Source organism: Scardinius erythrophthalmus, assembly GCF_964197995.2.
Source record: "Scardinius erythrophthalmus genome assembly, chromosome: 21".
NCBI classification, from domain to species: Eukaryota; Metazoa; Chordata; class Actinopteri; order Cypriniformes; family Leuciscidae; genus Scardinius; species Scardinius erythrophthalmus.
Window position 1 is genome coordinate 24767840 of NC_138241.1, and position 15836 is coordinate 24783675.

Here is a 15836-nt window from a genome sequence, read left to right on the forward strand (position 1 = left end):
TGTATTCATATTTTTATTTTTCTACTGTGTAATTACACTATTGACCCTATAACCATACACCTTAACTCACCCATAAAACTGTCCCTTACCTAACCCATATTTCACGTAGCAGTACAAGTGTCTTGCAATACAGCATGAACACAATAAATACATTGTACAAAACTATTTTTTTACGCAAGTACATAGTAATTAAAGGCACCCAATATAAAGTGACCCTGTCCCTGATTCATGTTAATTCTAAACCTAAAAAGGTAAAAAGTAAAATAGCGATAAATTACTATAGTTTACATTTAATTGTTTTTAATGAGCTTTAACACTCAATGATATGGGTAAATCACCTCAAAGAAACATTCGGAAATCTTGTTGCCTGTAACTTTAAAATGGGGTGTTACACTACTGGGGTCAAAGTCTCAGCAAGCCTCTAAGCACTGGTCTATGAATTCCTAAACGTGCAAAACTCTGCCTTTAAAACAGCTGAAACAAATGGAAATTCCTATATTTACTGTTGATGCTTTTACTAATTTACCTTTCAAAGGTAATCCTGCTGCAGTATGTCTTATAGAGCATGTAAGTATTACACTATTACAAGACATGTTTTTTTGTTTTCTTTTCACAAACTAGTTTCTTACCATTTAAATATGTTAGCACAAAACTATCTGTAACACTTTACAATAAGGTTTCATTGTTAACGTTAGTTAAGTACATTAACAAACTAATGAACAATACTTCTACAGCATTTATTAATCTTAGCTAATTTTAATATCAACATTTACTAATACATTTTTAAGATCAAAAGTTGCATCTGCTAACATTAGCTAATGCACTGTGAACTAACATGAACAAGAACATTTTAATTATCTAACATTAATAAATGCTGTCAAATATACTGCTAATTGTTAGTTAATGCATTAACTAATGTTAACAAATTAGACATAATTGTAAAGTGTTACTAAAATATAATATAAGACTGAAATATATTTTTCTGTAATACATTTAGGAGCTGCAAGATGAGCTTTATCAAAGCATTGCCGCTGAAATGAATTTATCAGAGACTGCTTTCATCACAAGACGGAATTCTATGGATTTTTCCTCAGGTATTCTGCAGCTGAGATGCATGTTGAAATACTCAAACAACTCTTAATTACATTTTGGATTTGATGTATTTTGAAAGGTGCGAAGTTTGGGTTACGCTGGTTTACCCCCCAAACTGAGGTTCCACTATGTGGACATGCAACACTGGCCTCAGCAGCAGTGCTCTTTTACATTAAAAGTAAGAAACGGTCATCCTGACATTAATCTTTTACCAAAAAACAATGGACTGATGACTGTTCTAAAAGCACAATATCATCACACAGAAAACATCAACCCTGTTGTGGTGTTTGAGACTATGAGTGGGGATCTTTATGTGCGCCAGCATGAAGAATCTCTAATAATGGACTTCCCCTTAAACAAACCAAAGCCCCAGGTATGACCAAAAGACACCTCGTGGACCCTTTCTTCAATAAAACTAATGTAGACTCATTCAAATAGTTGCTCTTGGTCTAAATTTATAGATTTTTTGATTTAATTTTGCAGGACCAACATGAACTCAAAGATCTGTTGAAAGTACGTTTTCCAGGACATAATTTAGCATCATATTAGGTTTCCAATATAACATAAGGAAAAACAAGCTTTTATGTTTATTTTCAGGCTGCTGTTGGAGACTTACCCATTCAGGATGTGTGCTACTGTCCAGCAACAAAGAAACTAATGATTCGTCTAGCTGACACCTGCGACAGGTACTGCTGGACATTCTCAGGCATTTCTGAAAATAACAAGAAAGAAAATAACACTTATGCAGGGGCGTAGTTTACAAATACATTGTTGATGAATATTGGCGGGTGGGGGTACTGTACTTGCTTGCTTTGGTTATACCCCCCAATAACCAAAACAAGCAAGGGATGTTCTATTAACGCTCTTCCAGTAACGTTAATAGAACTTTTGTTCAATGTAGTCTGGTCTTCAATAATGTTCTTAAAAGGTTAGCACAGAAACATTATTTATATATTGTTTGTAGAGAGTTTTTAAATGTCCTCAATATTGAGAGAAAATGTTCATAGAACAACATTCTTGTTACATCTTTTAAACATGTAGAATAACAACAAACTTCAAATGAATAAGGTTGTGTGTGCTGTTTTAAAAGAACATCCTTGGAATGTGGAAAAGTTTTGTAGCCTGTCCCATTGTTATTATTTCTAACTTTTCTCTTAAATGTATGTAAAGGTTATGCAAGTGTTAGAACTAAACACTTTCAAAACAATGGTCATGAAATCAGTATATTGTCATTAGTATTTGATGAATGTTCTCATAATGTTGGCAGAAAACATTCTTTGAACAACATTCTTCAATTGTCGGTTAAATATTAAGATCACTAACTTTTGGCTTTATGGTTGGATGCTACACAGCAAAATCCCCTGTGTTTCATTAACACCTCTCAATGTTCATATGTGTCCACACTATGGTGTTAACTGTAACACTGAAGCAGCGCTGGGGTTTAATAGTCCATCATCATTTAATAATCTAATAGAGATGACACACTGAAGGAAAGAGGAAAAAACATTTGAAATCACCATTGTGGATTGTGTGTTTCCTGTAGTTGGGCTCTTGACTCTTGATTGTTTTATTCATTTTTCTCTGGCTGTACCTGTAATATCCTTATTGTAACAAATCCTACAGTTAAACAATTACAAGAACTATGCTACTTTTTCATAAGGCAAAGTACAAGTTAGAATTAAGAGCTTTAAAGTATGGACCCTCTTGAATTATTAACTAAACAATTGGTTTTACTCATGTGTAAAATGTGTTCTCCTAATAATGACATAGGAAAAACCTGGCTTTCAGATATTACAAGAGATGACTGGAAATCAACATTTTCAGTATGAGAAAATTGTAAGTAAAGTTAGTTTGACCTACCGTAGCACTTTGATTTACAAAATTATGTCAAACTATAAGGTTTTAGGTCATATATAATCATATCCTACATAAACAAGTATTTGTTAACTAGGGTATTACTTAATTGCAGTTATGTTAACAACCAACTTTGCATGTGTGGATGATACCACAAAAGACCATTTTGCAAAAATAAACAAACAAATAAATCTCACAAGGGAGCATGCCCCGGGATCCCACTAAATGGTTCACACTTGTATATTGAACCTTTAAGAGTTCTGTCATGTGCTTCATATATAGAACGTGAATGAAGCAGCTCGTAAACTACTTTATCATTAAAATGTAAAAAACCAGTATGAAGTATTGGGCAATCATTTAAGACATTTCTCCTTAAATGAAACCTTTGGTATAAAGGCTTCTTTAAAATGGAGTCAAGAACTCTAGGGTTCTATATTGAACCACTGAACCTTTTTTTCTAAGAGTGTCTGCAAGGTCATTGACTGTTTGCTGTTGGCAGATCTGAACTTACATCTTTGAGGCCTGAAGCAGAAGCTCTGCTGAAAAGTGAATCTACTGGGAAGCTCAAAGGCGTCATTGTAACAATGAAAGGAGCTCCGAATGCACAGCCTGGATATGACTTCTATTCCCGTTACTTTGCCCCTTGGGTTGGTATCCCTGAAGATCCAGTCACTGGTGAGCTGAAATGATCAACATAGGTCTCTAAATTCAAAAACTACAATACATGTGGAAAAATATGTAGTAGTTTCCACATGTGAATGTAAAGCCATGAATTCTAATGTATATGTACAATGACACCTAGTCATCATAATGTCATATGAATTTGATTAAAAATGACTGCTTTAAAAGACTAATGATTCTTTTTAAAAGGGTCTGCACACACAGTTCTTGCTGGCTACTGGTCTGAAAAGCTGAATAAAAAGAAAATGTTGGGTAAAGGCCTTTTCCCCCCTTTATTGTACTAGAATAAAAACCAGAATCCACATTAAAATGAAGCTGATAATGTTACTAGTCCACATAAATTATTTAAGTAAATAGTTTTCTCAATAAGCTTGAATAAAATGCCTAAAATACTGTATTTTTCCTCACAATAAAGTACTTATCCCTTCTATATTTGTTTTTCTAGCCTACCAGTGCTCCAGTCGTGGAGGGGAACTGGAGCTGGAGCTCAGGGATGACGGTCGACTCAACATCAGCGGTCGGGCGCAGATCATTCTTCAGGGAACACTTAAAATCTAGACAACTTCCTCAATCTACTCTTTGAATCTGTGAATAATTTATGAAATCATGTTCATTTTCTTTATTAATAAAGAGCTGCAAACTGATGTTTTTTCACCTAGTGGGTAAATATGGCCAAAATTATAATAAATTGAGATTAAGAGACAATTGTTTTTGTAAACATTCTACTATCTGATTAAAAACTATAAGTTTGTGAAATCAAATGAATGTTTAAATCATTTTGTTGCAAAATATTGATACAATTGTCTGTTGAGCAAAGTAAGGGTCAGACATTTTGGTCCATAATGACATAATAGCATCACGCAGTTGCTGCAGATTTGTCGGCTGTACATCCATGATGCGAATCTCATATTCCAGCACATCCAAAGTGCTCTACTGGATTGAGATCTGGTGACTGTGGTGGAGGCCACTTGAGTGAAGTGAACTAATTGTCATGTTCAAAAAACCAGCTTAAGATGATTTGAGCTTTGTGATGGCACATTATTCTGCTGGAAGTAGCCATCAGAAAATGGGAACACTGGTCATAAAGGGATGGACATGGTCAGCAACAATACTCAAGCTGTGGCGTTTAAACAATGCTCAATTGGTACTAAGAGGCCCAAAGCGTGCAAAGAAAATATCCCCCACACCATTACACCACCAACAGTAGCATGAACCATTGATTCAAGGCAGGATGGATCCATGCTTTTAAGTTGTTTAAGACAAATTCTGACCCTACCATCTGAATGTCGCAGCAGAAATCGAGAATCAGACCAGGAAATATTTTTCCAGTCTTCTATTTTGGGTGCGTAATGATTACTGAGATGGCACATTCTGACAGGACTAAAATTCACTGAAAAGCTCTGGTAATTACTTTACCTGTCCCCACCTCTCCATGTTAAACTAATCGCGTCCGAATAGGGCTTAGAGTTAAAAGTTAATCTAAAAAGACATTTTGAAATCTCAATTCTGTACCTTTAACCAGAGCTGTTATATAAGGTTCAAAGTCTAACTTGATTTCAAAAACTGCTCTAAGAATACCTAAAAGGTACGATAAAAAACCCCAGAGAGCAGAAGAGCGGTAATCAATGGAAATTCCAATATTTACTGTTGATGCTTTTACCAATGTACCTTTCAAAGGTAATCCTGCTGCAATATGTCTTATGGAGAATGTAAGTATTACACTATCACAAGACAGTCTTCTAAATACATTAACTTATAGTTATTCATAGTAATAAAATGTAAATGTGTTAGCATGTTGCAGTGTTATAAAATGTTTCTCTGTAACACATTTAGGAGCTGCCAGATGAGCTTTATCAAAGCATTGCTGCTGAAATGAATTTATCAGAAACTGCTTTCATCACAAGACGGAATTCAATGGATTTTTCCTCAGGTATTCTGCAGCTGAGATGCATGTTGAAATACTCAAACAACTCTTAATTACATTTTTGATTTGATGTATTTTGAAAGGTGCGAAGTTTGGGTTACGCTGGTTTACCCCCATAACTGAGGTTGAACTATGTGGACATGCAACACTGGCCTCAGCAGCAGTGCTCTTTTACATTAAAAGTAAGAAACGCTCGTCCTGACATTAATCTTTTACCAAAAAACAATGGACTGATGGCTGTTCTAAAAGCACAATATAATCACACAGAGAACATCAACCCTGTTGTGGTGTTTGAGACGATGAGTGGGCATCTATATGTGCGCCAACATGAAGAATCTCTAATAATGGACTTTCCCTTAAACAAACCAAAGCCCCAGGTATGACCCAAAAGACATCTCGTGGACCCTTTCTTCAATAAAACTAATGTAGACTCTCTTAATCATTCAAATAGTTGCTCTTGGTCTAAATTTATAGATTTTTTTATTTTTATTTTGCAGGACCAACATGAATTCAAAGATGTGTTGAAAGTACGTTTTCCAGGGCATAATTTAGCATCATATTAGGTTTCCAATATAACATAAGGAAAAACAAGCTTTTATGTTCATTTTCAGGCTGCTGTTGGAGACTTACCCATTCAGGATGTGTGCTACTGTCCAGCAACATGGAATCTAATGATTCGTCTAGCTGACACCTGCGACAGGTAATGCTGGACATTCTCAGTCATTTCTGAAAATAACAAGAAAGAAAATAAGACTGATGATGGCATTGTATTTGTTAGATGAGATGATTAATGTCGAGAGAGAAATAGAAGACGACCAGCTCAAAGCAAAAATAAATCAAAGCAAACAGCTTTGCAACAGAAAAGAGAGAATCTATTGAAAACTGTATGTCAAGCACATTTAAAAAAAATTTAAGCAACGATCAACTAGAGACAAGAACTTGTAGTATGTTGGTAACATTCTCCAAAAATGAGTTTCAGTAAGTACTGTATAAGTTAAGTTTTTGTATCTAAAAGTTCCACTGTATATAGAACCCTGAATGGTTCAGCCAGGTGCTTCATATAGAGCCTTTTAAGGATTCAAATTATGGGATAATTTTATGGATTTATTTTAGCTGTAATTAAATCGTATGAATTAAGCAGTTTGTAAACATACTCAATCACTAGAGAATAAAAAATTACCCTCATCAAGTATTATGCAATCATTTAAGACATTTCTCCTTATATAAAATCTTTTTGGCATAAAGGCTTCCTTAAAATGGAGTCAAGAACTCTATTATTTGGTTCTATATTGAACCTTTTTTTCTAAGAGTGTCTGCAAGGTCGTTGACTGTTTGTTGTTGGCAGATCTGAACTTACATCTTTGAGGCCTGAAGCAGAAGCTCTGCTGAAAAGTGAATCTACTGGGAAGCTCAAAGGCGTCATTGTAACAATGAAAGGAGCTCCGACTGCACAGCCTGGATATGACTTCTATTCCCGTTACTTTGCCCCTTGGTATGGAGTCCTTGAAGATCCAGTCTGTGGTGAGCTGAAATGATCAACATAGGTCTCTAAATTCAAAAACTACAATACATGTGGAGAAATATGTAGTAGTTTCCACATGTGAATTAAAGCCATGAATTCTAATGGATATGTACAATGACAACTAGTTACAGATAATGTCATATGAATTTGATTCATGCTTTAAAAGACTAATAATTCTTTTTAAAAGGGTCTGCACACACAGTTCTCGCTGGTTACTGGTCTGAAAAGCTGAATAAAAAGAAAATGTTGGGTAAAGGCCTTTTTCCCCCTTGATTGTGCTAGAATAAAAACCAGAATCCACATTAAAATGAAGCTGATAATGATACTAGTCCACATAAATGATTTAAGTTAATGGTTTTCTCAAAAAGCTTGAATAAAATGCCTAAAATACTGTATTTTTCCTCACAATAAAGTACTTATCCCTTCTATATTTGTTTTTCTAGCCTACCAGTGCTCCAGTCGTGGAGGGGAACTGGAGCTGGAGCTCAGGGATGACGGTCGACTCAACATCAGCGGTCGGGCGCAGATCATTCTTCAGGGAACACTTAAAATCTAGACAACTTCCTCAATCTACTCTTTGAATCTGTAAATAATTTAATGAAATCATGTTCATTTTCTTTATTAATAAAGAGCTGCAAACTGATGTTTTTTCACCTAGTGGGTAAATATGGCCAAAATTATAATAAATTGAGATTAGGAGACAATTGTTTTTGTAAACATTCACCTATCTGATCAAACACTATAAGTTTGTGAAATCAAATGAATGTTTAAATAATTTTGTTGTAAAATATTAATAAAATTGTCTGTTGAGCAAAGTAAGGCTCAGACATTTTGGTCCATAATGATAGCATCAGGCAGTTGCTGCATATTTGTCGGCTGTACATCCATGATGCGAATCTCATATTCCACCACATCCAAAGTGCTCTACTGGATTGAGATCTGGTGACTGGAGGCAATTTGAGTGAAGTGAACTAATTGTCATGTTCAAAAAATCAGCTTGAGATGATTTGAGCTTTGTGAAGGCACATTATTCTGCTGGAAGTAGCCATCAGAAAATGGGAACACTGGTCATAAAGGGATGGACATGGTCAGCAACAATACTCAAGCTGTGGCGTTTAAACAATGCTCAATTGGTACTAAGAGGCCCAAAGCGTGCAAAGAAAATATCCCCCACACCATTACACCACCAACAGTAGCATGAACCATTGATTCAAGGCAGGATGGATCCATGCTTTTAAGTTGTTTAAGACAAATTCTGACCCTACCATCTGAATGTCGCAGCAGAAATCGAGAATCAGACCAGGAAATATTTTTCCAGTCTTCTATTTTGGGTGCGTAATGATTACTGAGATGGCACATTCTGACAGGACTAAAATTCACTGAAAAGCTCTGGTAATTACTTTACCTGTCCCCACCTCTCCATGTTAAACTAATCGCGTCCGAATAGGGCTTAGAGTTAAAAGTTAATCTAAAAAGACATTTTGAAATCTCAATTCTGTACCTTTAACCAGAGCTGTTATATAAGGTTCAAAGTCTAACTTGATTTCAAAAACTGCTCTAAGAATACCTAAAAGGTACGATAAAAAACCCCAGAGAGCAGAAGAGCGGTAATCAATGGAAATTCCAATATTTACTGTTGATGCTTTTACCAATGTACCTTTCAAAGGTAATCCTGCTGCAATATGTCTTATGGAGAATGTAAGTATTACACTATTACAAGACAGTCTTCGAAATACATTAACTTATGGTTATTCATAGTAATAAAATGTAAATGTGTTAGCATGTTACAGTTTTATAAAATGTCTCTCTGTAATACATTTAGGAGCTGCCAGATGAGCTTTATCAAAGCATTGCTGCTGAAATGAATTTATCACAGACTGCTTTCATCACAAGACGGAATTCAATGGATTTTTCCTCAGGTATTCTGCAGCTGAGATGCATGTTGAAATACTCAAACAACTCTTAATTACATTTTTGATTTGATGTATTTTGAAAGGTGCAAAGTTTGGGTTACGCTGGTTTAGTCCCATAACTGAGGTTCCACTATGTGGACATGCAACACTGGCCTCAGCAGCAGTGCTCTTTTACATTAAAAGTAAGAAACGCTTGTTCTGAAATACATTTTTTACCAAAAAACAATGGACTGATGACTGTTCTAAAAGCACAATATCATCACACAGAGAACATCAACCCTGTTGTGGTGTTTGAGACTATGAGTTGGAATCTATATGTGCGCCAGCATGAAGAATCTCTAATAATGGACTTCCCCTTAAACAAACCAAAGCCCCAGGTATGACCCAAAAGACACCTCGTGGACCCTTTCTTCAATAAAACTAATGTAGACTCTCTTGATCATTCAAATAGTTGCTCTTGGTCTAAATTTATAGATTTTTTTTATTTTTATTTTGCAGGACCAACATGAACTCAAAGATCTGTTGAAAGTACGTTTTCCAGGGCATAATTTAGCATCATATTAGGTTTCCAATATAACATAAGGAAAAACAAGCTTTTATGTCCATTTTCAGGCTGCTGTTGGAGACTTACCCATTCAGGATGTGTGCTACTGTCCAGCAACATTGAATCTAATGATTCGTCTAGCTGACACCTGCGACAGGTAATGCTGTACATTCTCAGGCATTTCTGAAAATAACAAGAAAGAAAATAAGACTGATGATGGCATTGTATTTGTTAGATGAGATGATTAATGTCAAGAGAGAAATAGAAGACGACCAGCTCAAAGAAAAAATTAAATCAAAGCAAACAGCTTTGCAACAGAAAAGAGAGAATCTATTGAAAATTGTATGTCAAGCACATTTCAAAAAAATTTTTAAGCAACGATCAACTAGAGACAAGAACTTGTAGTATGTTGGTAACATTCTCCAAAAATAAGTTTCAGTAAGTACTGTATAAGTTAAGTTTTTGTATCTAAAAGTTCCACTGTATATAGAACCCTGAATGGTTCAGCCAGGTGCTTCATATAGAGCCTTTTAAGGATTCAAATTACGGGATAATTTTATGGATTTATTTAGCTGTAATTAAATCGTATGAATTAAGCAGCTTGTAAACATACTTTATCACTAGAGAATAAAAAATGACCCGCATCAAGTATTATGCAATCATTTAAAACATTTCTCCTTATATAAAATCTTTTTGGCATAAAGGCTTCCTTAAAATGTCAAGAACTCTATTCTTTGGTTCTATATTGAACCTTTTTTTCTAAGAGTGTCTGCAAGGTCGTTGACTGTTTGTTGTTGGCAGATCTGAACTAACATCTTTGAGGCCTGAAGCAGAAGCTCTGCTGAAAAGTGAATCTACTGGGAAGCTCAAAGGCGTCATTGTAACAATGAAAGGAGCTCCGACTGCACAGCCTGGATATGACTTCTATTCCCGTTACTTTGCCCCTTGGGTTGGAGTCCTTGAAGATCCAGTCTGTGGTGAGCTGAAATGATCAACATAGGTCTCTAAATTCAAAAACTACAATACATGTGGAGAAATATGTAGTAGTTTCCACATGTGAATGTAAAGTCATGAATTCTAATGGACATGTACAATGACACCTAGTTTCAGATAATGTCATATGAATTTGATTCATGCTTTAAAAGACTAATAATTCTTTTTAAAAGGGTCTGCACACACAGTTCTCGCTGGTTACTGGTCTGAAAAGCTGAATAAAAAGAAAATGTTGGGTAAAGGCCTTTTTCCCCCTTGATTGTGCTAGAATAAAAACCAGAATCCACATTAAAATGAAGCTGATAATGTTACTAGTCCACATAAATTATTTAAGTAAATAGTTTTCTCAAAAAGCTTGAATAAAATGCCTAAAATACTGTATTTTTCCTCACAATAAAGTACTTATCCCTTCTATATTTGTTTTTCTAGCCTACCAGTGCTCCAGTCGTGGAGGGGAACTGGAGCTGGAGCTCAGGGATGACGGTCGACTCAACATCAGCGGTCGGGCGCAGATCATTCTTCAGGGAACACTTAAAATCTAGACAACTTCCTCAATCTACTCTTTGAATCTGTAAATAATTTAATAGAATCATGTTCATTTTCTTTATTAATAAAGAGCTGCAAACTGATTTTTCACTTAGTGGGTGAATATGCCAAAAAAAAATTAATTGAGATTAAAGGGTCATTTCACCCATTTGAACATTGTTTTTTATTTAAAGTGGGTCATATATGTAGTCGAAATGTAAAATAATTTTTGAATTTGGTGCCTTCGTGACCGAGAAAAGACAAAAAATAACTTCAGAACGCATTTGTATGAAAGACAACAACTCCCACAATGCACCACATTGCACAGCTCCGCAAGCCACTCCCACTAATCCAGAAAGCGCATATCTGCCTATAAGAGAAATCACTCTTCCGTCTACAAGGCTAGCTACCACCAGAGCTTGAAATTCATTTCACATTCACACAAAATGTCTAGTTAGTTGGCGAACTCATTAGTGCATTACTCCTCGTTTGTATTTCTTTCGAAAAGGTGAATTATTGCATGGTACCTGGATGTTCAGTCAGAACATATGCGGTGCGAAACTAGGATAGTTCTCAACACAAACGTCCGTGTCCTCGTCTGATTCAGAGATTTCGTCCAGGAGAAATTGTCATCGTTGAAATTCTTTGCCGCAGACGGACTCTATCTCTGTGTTCGTAGCGGTTCGTAGCTGCATTGTGAGATCACCGGCGCCACCGGTCCGCCCTAACCCAAGCCAGTCCGGGCTCCTCGTCCGCGGCAGGCAGGTCTTCTGCCTCGGCTGCTCTTCGCTATAATGCGGCTTGTAAAGGTAGCCACAAACACCTGATTCAAGCATCAGACTTCCGAAATCCTCTTCTTCTATATCATATTGAGCACTCTCCTCCGCTATTGTCATAACTTTACATCTGTCTCCACAGCGCCTGTTAGCTTAGCTTCAAACAAGATGGAGGATATTGCTTTCAGTTTCAGAGAGTAAAGTCCCACCCACTGATCTGTAATAGGTCTGTAGCGTGAGCGCGCCCCACCCTGGGAAAGATGAGAAACTAGTGTCTGTAGTCTTAACAGAAACCCCCCCCCCTCTAACACTTCCTCCTACAATGACGCAAAATGACGATTTTTGCGTCATTGTAGGAGGAAGTGTAAGAGGTAAATAACAGATTTCTCCCGTCTCAGGGGAAAATGAGAGAGTGTTGCACGACCATTCAATAGTATGACTGGGTTTCTAACAATGCAAAGCTTAATGCAAATGGGTGAAGTGTCCCTTTAAGAGACTAAATAAACATTTTGTAAACATTTTACTATCTGGTTAAAAACTAAGTCTGAAATCCAAGTGAATATTTAATTAATTTGTAATTAAATATTAATAAATCTGTCGGTTGGGCAGAGTAAGGCTAGATCTTCTGTTATTTAAATCTAGGATGTGTTACAGTCATAAGGAGTGTATGTTTATAGACTATATATACACACACATACTCACTGGCCACTTTATTAGGTACACCTTGTTGGTGCCGGGTTGGACCCCTTTTGTCTTCAGAACTCTTTGTGGCATAGATTCAACTAGGTGCTGGAAACCTTTCTCAGAGATTTTGGTCCAAAAATGCCTCGTTGATGCCAGAGTTCAGAAGAGAATGGCCAGACTGGTTCGAGCTGATAGAAAGCCAACGGCTAAAATTCACACGGGCTCACCAAAATTGGACAATAGAAGATTGGAAAAACGTTGCCTGGTCTGAGTCTCGGTTTCTGCTGCGACATTCAGCTAATAGGGTCATAATTTGGCATAAATAACATAAAAGCATGGATCCATCCTGCCTTGAATCAATGGTTCATGCTATTGTTGGTGGTGTAATGGTGTGAGCGATATTTTCTTGACACACTTCCCACCCCTTAGTACCAATTGAGCATTGTTTAAACGCCACAACTTGAGTATTGTTGCTGACCATGTCCATCCCCTTCACCAGATCTCAATCCAATAGAGCACTTTGGATGTGGTGGAACGTGAGATTTGCATCATGGATGTACAGCTGACAAATCTGCAGCAACTGCCTGATGCTATCATGTCATTATGGACCTGTCTGTCCTATCTGTCTGTCTCTGTCTGTATACATCTGAAAACGACAGACAGATAGAAAGATAGGATTTTAAGGATGATATAACAGTGAAAAGTCCATCTAGAAAGACATTTTGAAATCTCAAGTCTGTACCTTTAACCTGAGCTGTTATATCATAAGGTTCAAAGTCTAAGTTGATTTCAAAAACTGCTCTAAGAATACCTAAAAGGTACGAGAAAAAAAACCCAGAGAGCAGAAGAGCGGTAATCAATGGAAATTCCAATATTTACTGTTGATGCTTTTACCAATGTACCTTTCAAAGGTAATCCTGCTGCAATATGTCTTATAGACAATGTAAGTATTACACTATCACAAGACTATAGATTAGTTATTCATGGTAATACAATGTAAATGTGTTTATGCACAATGTTATAAAATGTTTATCTTTCTCTAATTCATTTAGGAGCTGCCAGATGAGCTTTATCAAAGCATTGCTGCTGAAATGAATTTATCAGAGACTGCTTTCATCACAAGACGGAATTCAATGGATTTTTCCTCAGGTATTCTGCAGCTGAGATGCATGTTGAAATACTCAAACTCTTATTTACATTTTGGATTTGATGTATTTTGAAAGGTGCGAAGTTTGGGTTACGCTGGTTTACCCCCATAACTGAGGTTCCACTATGTGGACATGCAACACTGGCCTCAGCAGCAGTGCTCTTTTACATTAAAAGTAAGAAACACTCGTCCTGACATTAATCTTTTACCAAAAAACAATGGACTGATGACTGTTCTAAAAGCACAATATAATCACACAGAGAACATCAACCCTGTTGTGGTGTTTGAGACGATGAGTGGGGATCTATATGTGCGCCAGCATGAACAATCTCTAATAATGGACTTTCCCTTAAACAAACCAAAGCCCCAGGTATGACCCAAAAGACACCTCGTGGACCCTTTCTTCAACAAACACTAAAATGGACTCTTTAAAGTTGCTTTTGTTCCGAATTTGAGTTTTGAATGCTTTACTTGCAGGACCAACATGAAATCAAAGATCTTTTGAAGGTAATGTTGCCAGTTAGTATTTGTTTTTAGTAAGACACAAGCAGAAGATATTTTGTGACACCATTTTGACTTTTATTTTCAGGCTGCTGTTGGAGACTTACCCATTCAGGATGTGTGCTACAGTCCATCCACAAAGAAACTAATGATTCGTCTAGCTGACACCTGCGACAGGTACTGCTGGACATTTCTGAAATTAACAAAGAAAATTATAATGATGATGTAATTGTATTTGTGTGCATGAGCATTAAATGTGAAAACAGCTTTGCAGAGAAAAATCAATAATCTATTGCAAATTTTATGTGAAGTGCATTTTAAATGTTTTAGTGCAACATTCAGTCAGAGATAATAATAATAAAAAAGATCTATCTACAATTTACAACACAGTATGCTAAACATTCTGCAATGCTGTTAATTCTTCATTGTTGGCAGGTCTGAACTTATCTCTTTGAGGCCAGAGGCAGAGACTCTTCTGAGAAATGAGACCACTGGTAAGATTAAAAGTCTCATTGTTACATTGAAAGGACCACAGACCACTCAGTCTGGATATGACTTCTACTCCCGTGTCTTCGCACCCTGGGTTGGTATCCCTGAAGATCCAGTCACTGGTGAGCAGAACATTTAAAAGCCATTTGAATGAGAAATGTGTACAATGTAAAACTCAGAAATATTACTAAACCATCATGATGGGCTTCACTGGACATGCACAAGAGAAATCAATGCTTACTGGCAATCATCAATGCATCATACTACAACTTTATTTCTAAAAGGGTCTGCACATTCAGTTCTTGCTGGCTATTGGTCCGAGAAGCTGGAGAAAAAGAAAATGATGGGTAACAGCCTCCTTTTCCTTCACTGCATCATGCCATCACATACACTGGAATGAATATAAATATATCAATGAACAAGTTTAAAAGTAAACTTCCAAGGATGAGTAACTGTAAAGTTCTGCTAACATTAACAAAACAAGCTAGAATAAGACATTTATCTCCGCTATGCTTGTTTTTCTAGCTTACCAGTGTTCCAGTCGTGGTGGTGAGGTAAGGCTGCAGATAAGAGATGACGGTCGACTGGACATCATTGGTCAGGCGCAGATCATTCTTCAGGGAACTTTTAAAATCTAGACAATCTTGCAAAACCAATTCATTGAATATGGGGATAGTTTTGATGGAAATCAAGTGCATTTCATTTTCACTTTATATTAATGTGAGGGTACATTTTAAGTTATGTGCGATTTAATAAAATGTATACAACAGTTCGTTCTGGTTCTCGATTCTGATTGGCTGTGAGCCTTTTCCAGTCCAGAGCCATTGATTGCCTATTTGGCCGTATCACAGTCGTGCTGATATATTTAACAGTTGAGCCCAAGCCTCCGTTACTAATTAAAAACTAGCATCAACTGATCAGTGTTCAAAAAATGCTGGGGAATCATTGAACTTTAAATGACCCTACAAGTGTGATTATTGATGGGCTGTCTGTAAAAAAAAAAAAAAAAAAAAAAAAACCCAATCACATTGTAAAGAAAAAAAAAAATCATCCACTGACCCAAAGCTGCTACATGGAAACGACTTTCAACTTCGAGGACCTTGATAGAAATGCAGTGGAGTGAAAAGTACAATATTTGTCTTTCAAATGTAGTTAAAGTCGTAAGTTTCCAGAAAAAATAATACTCAAGTG

The 15836-nt window shown here is 36.4% G+C and overlaps 4 protein-coding genes across 4 annotated transcripts; all 4 read left to right on the plus strand.

Annotated features, from left to right (window-relative positions):
- Positions 1–430: 430 nt before the first annotated feature.
- LOC308681501 (phenazine biosynthesis-like domain-containing protein) lies at positions 431–4385 on the plus strand. The gene is made up of 9 exons (XM_081350455.1): positions 431–567; positions 998–1094; positions 1172–1270; positions 1356–1465; positions 1576–1605; positions 1690–1778; positions 3446–3621; positions 3817–3879; positions 4073–4385. Exons 1-9 carry the CDS (start codon positions 484–486, stop codon positions 4183–4185), a joined length of 861 nt encoding a protein of 286 aa, XP_081206581.1. The 5' UTR covers positions 431–483; the 3' UTR covers positions 4186–4385.
- Positions 4386–5203: 818 nt separating this feature from the next.
- LOC308681503 (phenazine biosynthesis-like domain-containing protein) lies at positions 5204–7885 on the plus strand. Its single transcript, XM_081350457.1, has 9 exons — positions 5204–5336; positions 5461–5557; positions 5635–5733; positions 5819–5928; positions 6049–6078; positions 6163–6251; positions 6897–7072; positions 7261–7323; positions 7517–7885. Exons 1-9 carry the CDS (start codon positions 5253–5255, stop codon positions 7627–7629), a joined length of 861 nt encoding a protein of 286 aa, XP_081206583.1. The 5' UTR covers positions 5204–5252; the 3' UTR covers positions 7630–7885.
- A 729-nt stretch (positions 7886–8614) lies between these two features.
- On the plus strand, positions 8615–11221 carry LOC308681502 (phenazine biosynthesis-like domain-containing protein). The gene is made up of 9 exons (XM_081350456.1): positions 8615–8771; positions 8896–8992; positions 9070–9168; positions 9254–9363; positions 9485–9514; positions 9599–9687; positions 10332–10507; positions 10697–10759; positions 10953–11221. Exons 1-9 carry the CDS (start codon positions 8688–8690, stop codon positions 11063–11065), a joined length of 861 nt encoding a protein of 286 aa, XP_081206582.1. The 5' UTR covers positions 8615–8687; the 3' UTR covers positions 11066–11221.
- Positions 11222–13367: 2146 nt separating this feature from the next.
- On the plus strand, positions 13368–15283 carry LOC308681504 (phenazine biosynthesis-like domain-containing protein; the record flags this gene model as incomplete). Its single annotated transcript, XM_081350458.1, has 9 exons — positions 13368–13451; positions 13561–13657; positions 13732–13830; positions 13916–14025; positions 14133–14162; positions 14245–14333; positions 14592–14767; positions 14930–14992; positions 15171–15283. The coding sequence occupies 9 exons, from the start codon at positions 13368–13370 to the stop codon at positions 15281–15283; spliced, it is 861 nt and encodes a 286-aa protein (XP_081206584.1).
- Positions 15284–15836: the final 553 nt, after the last annotated feature.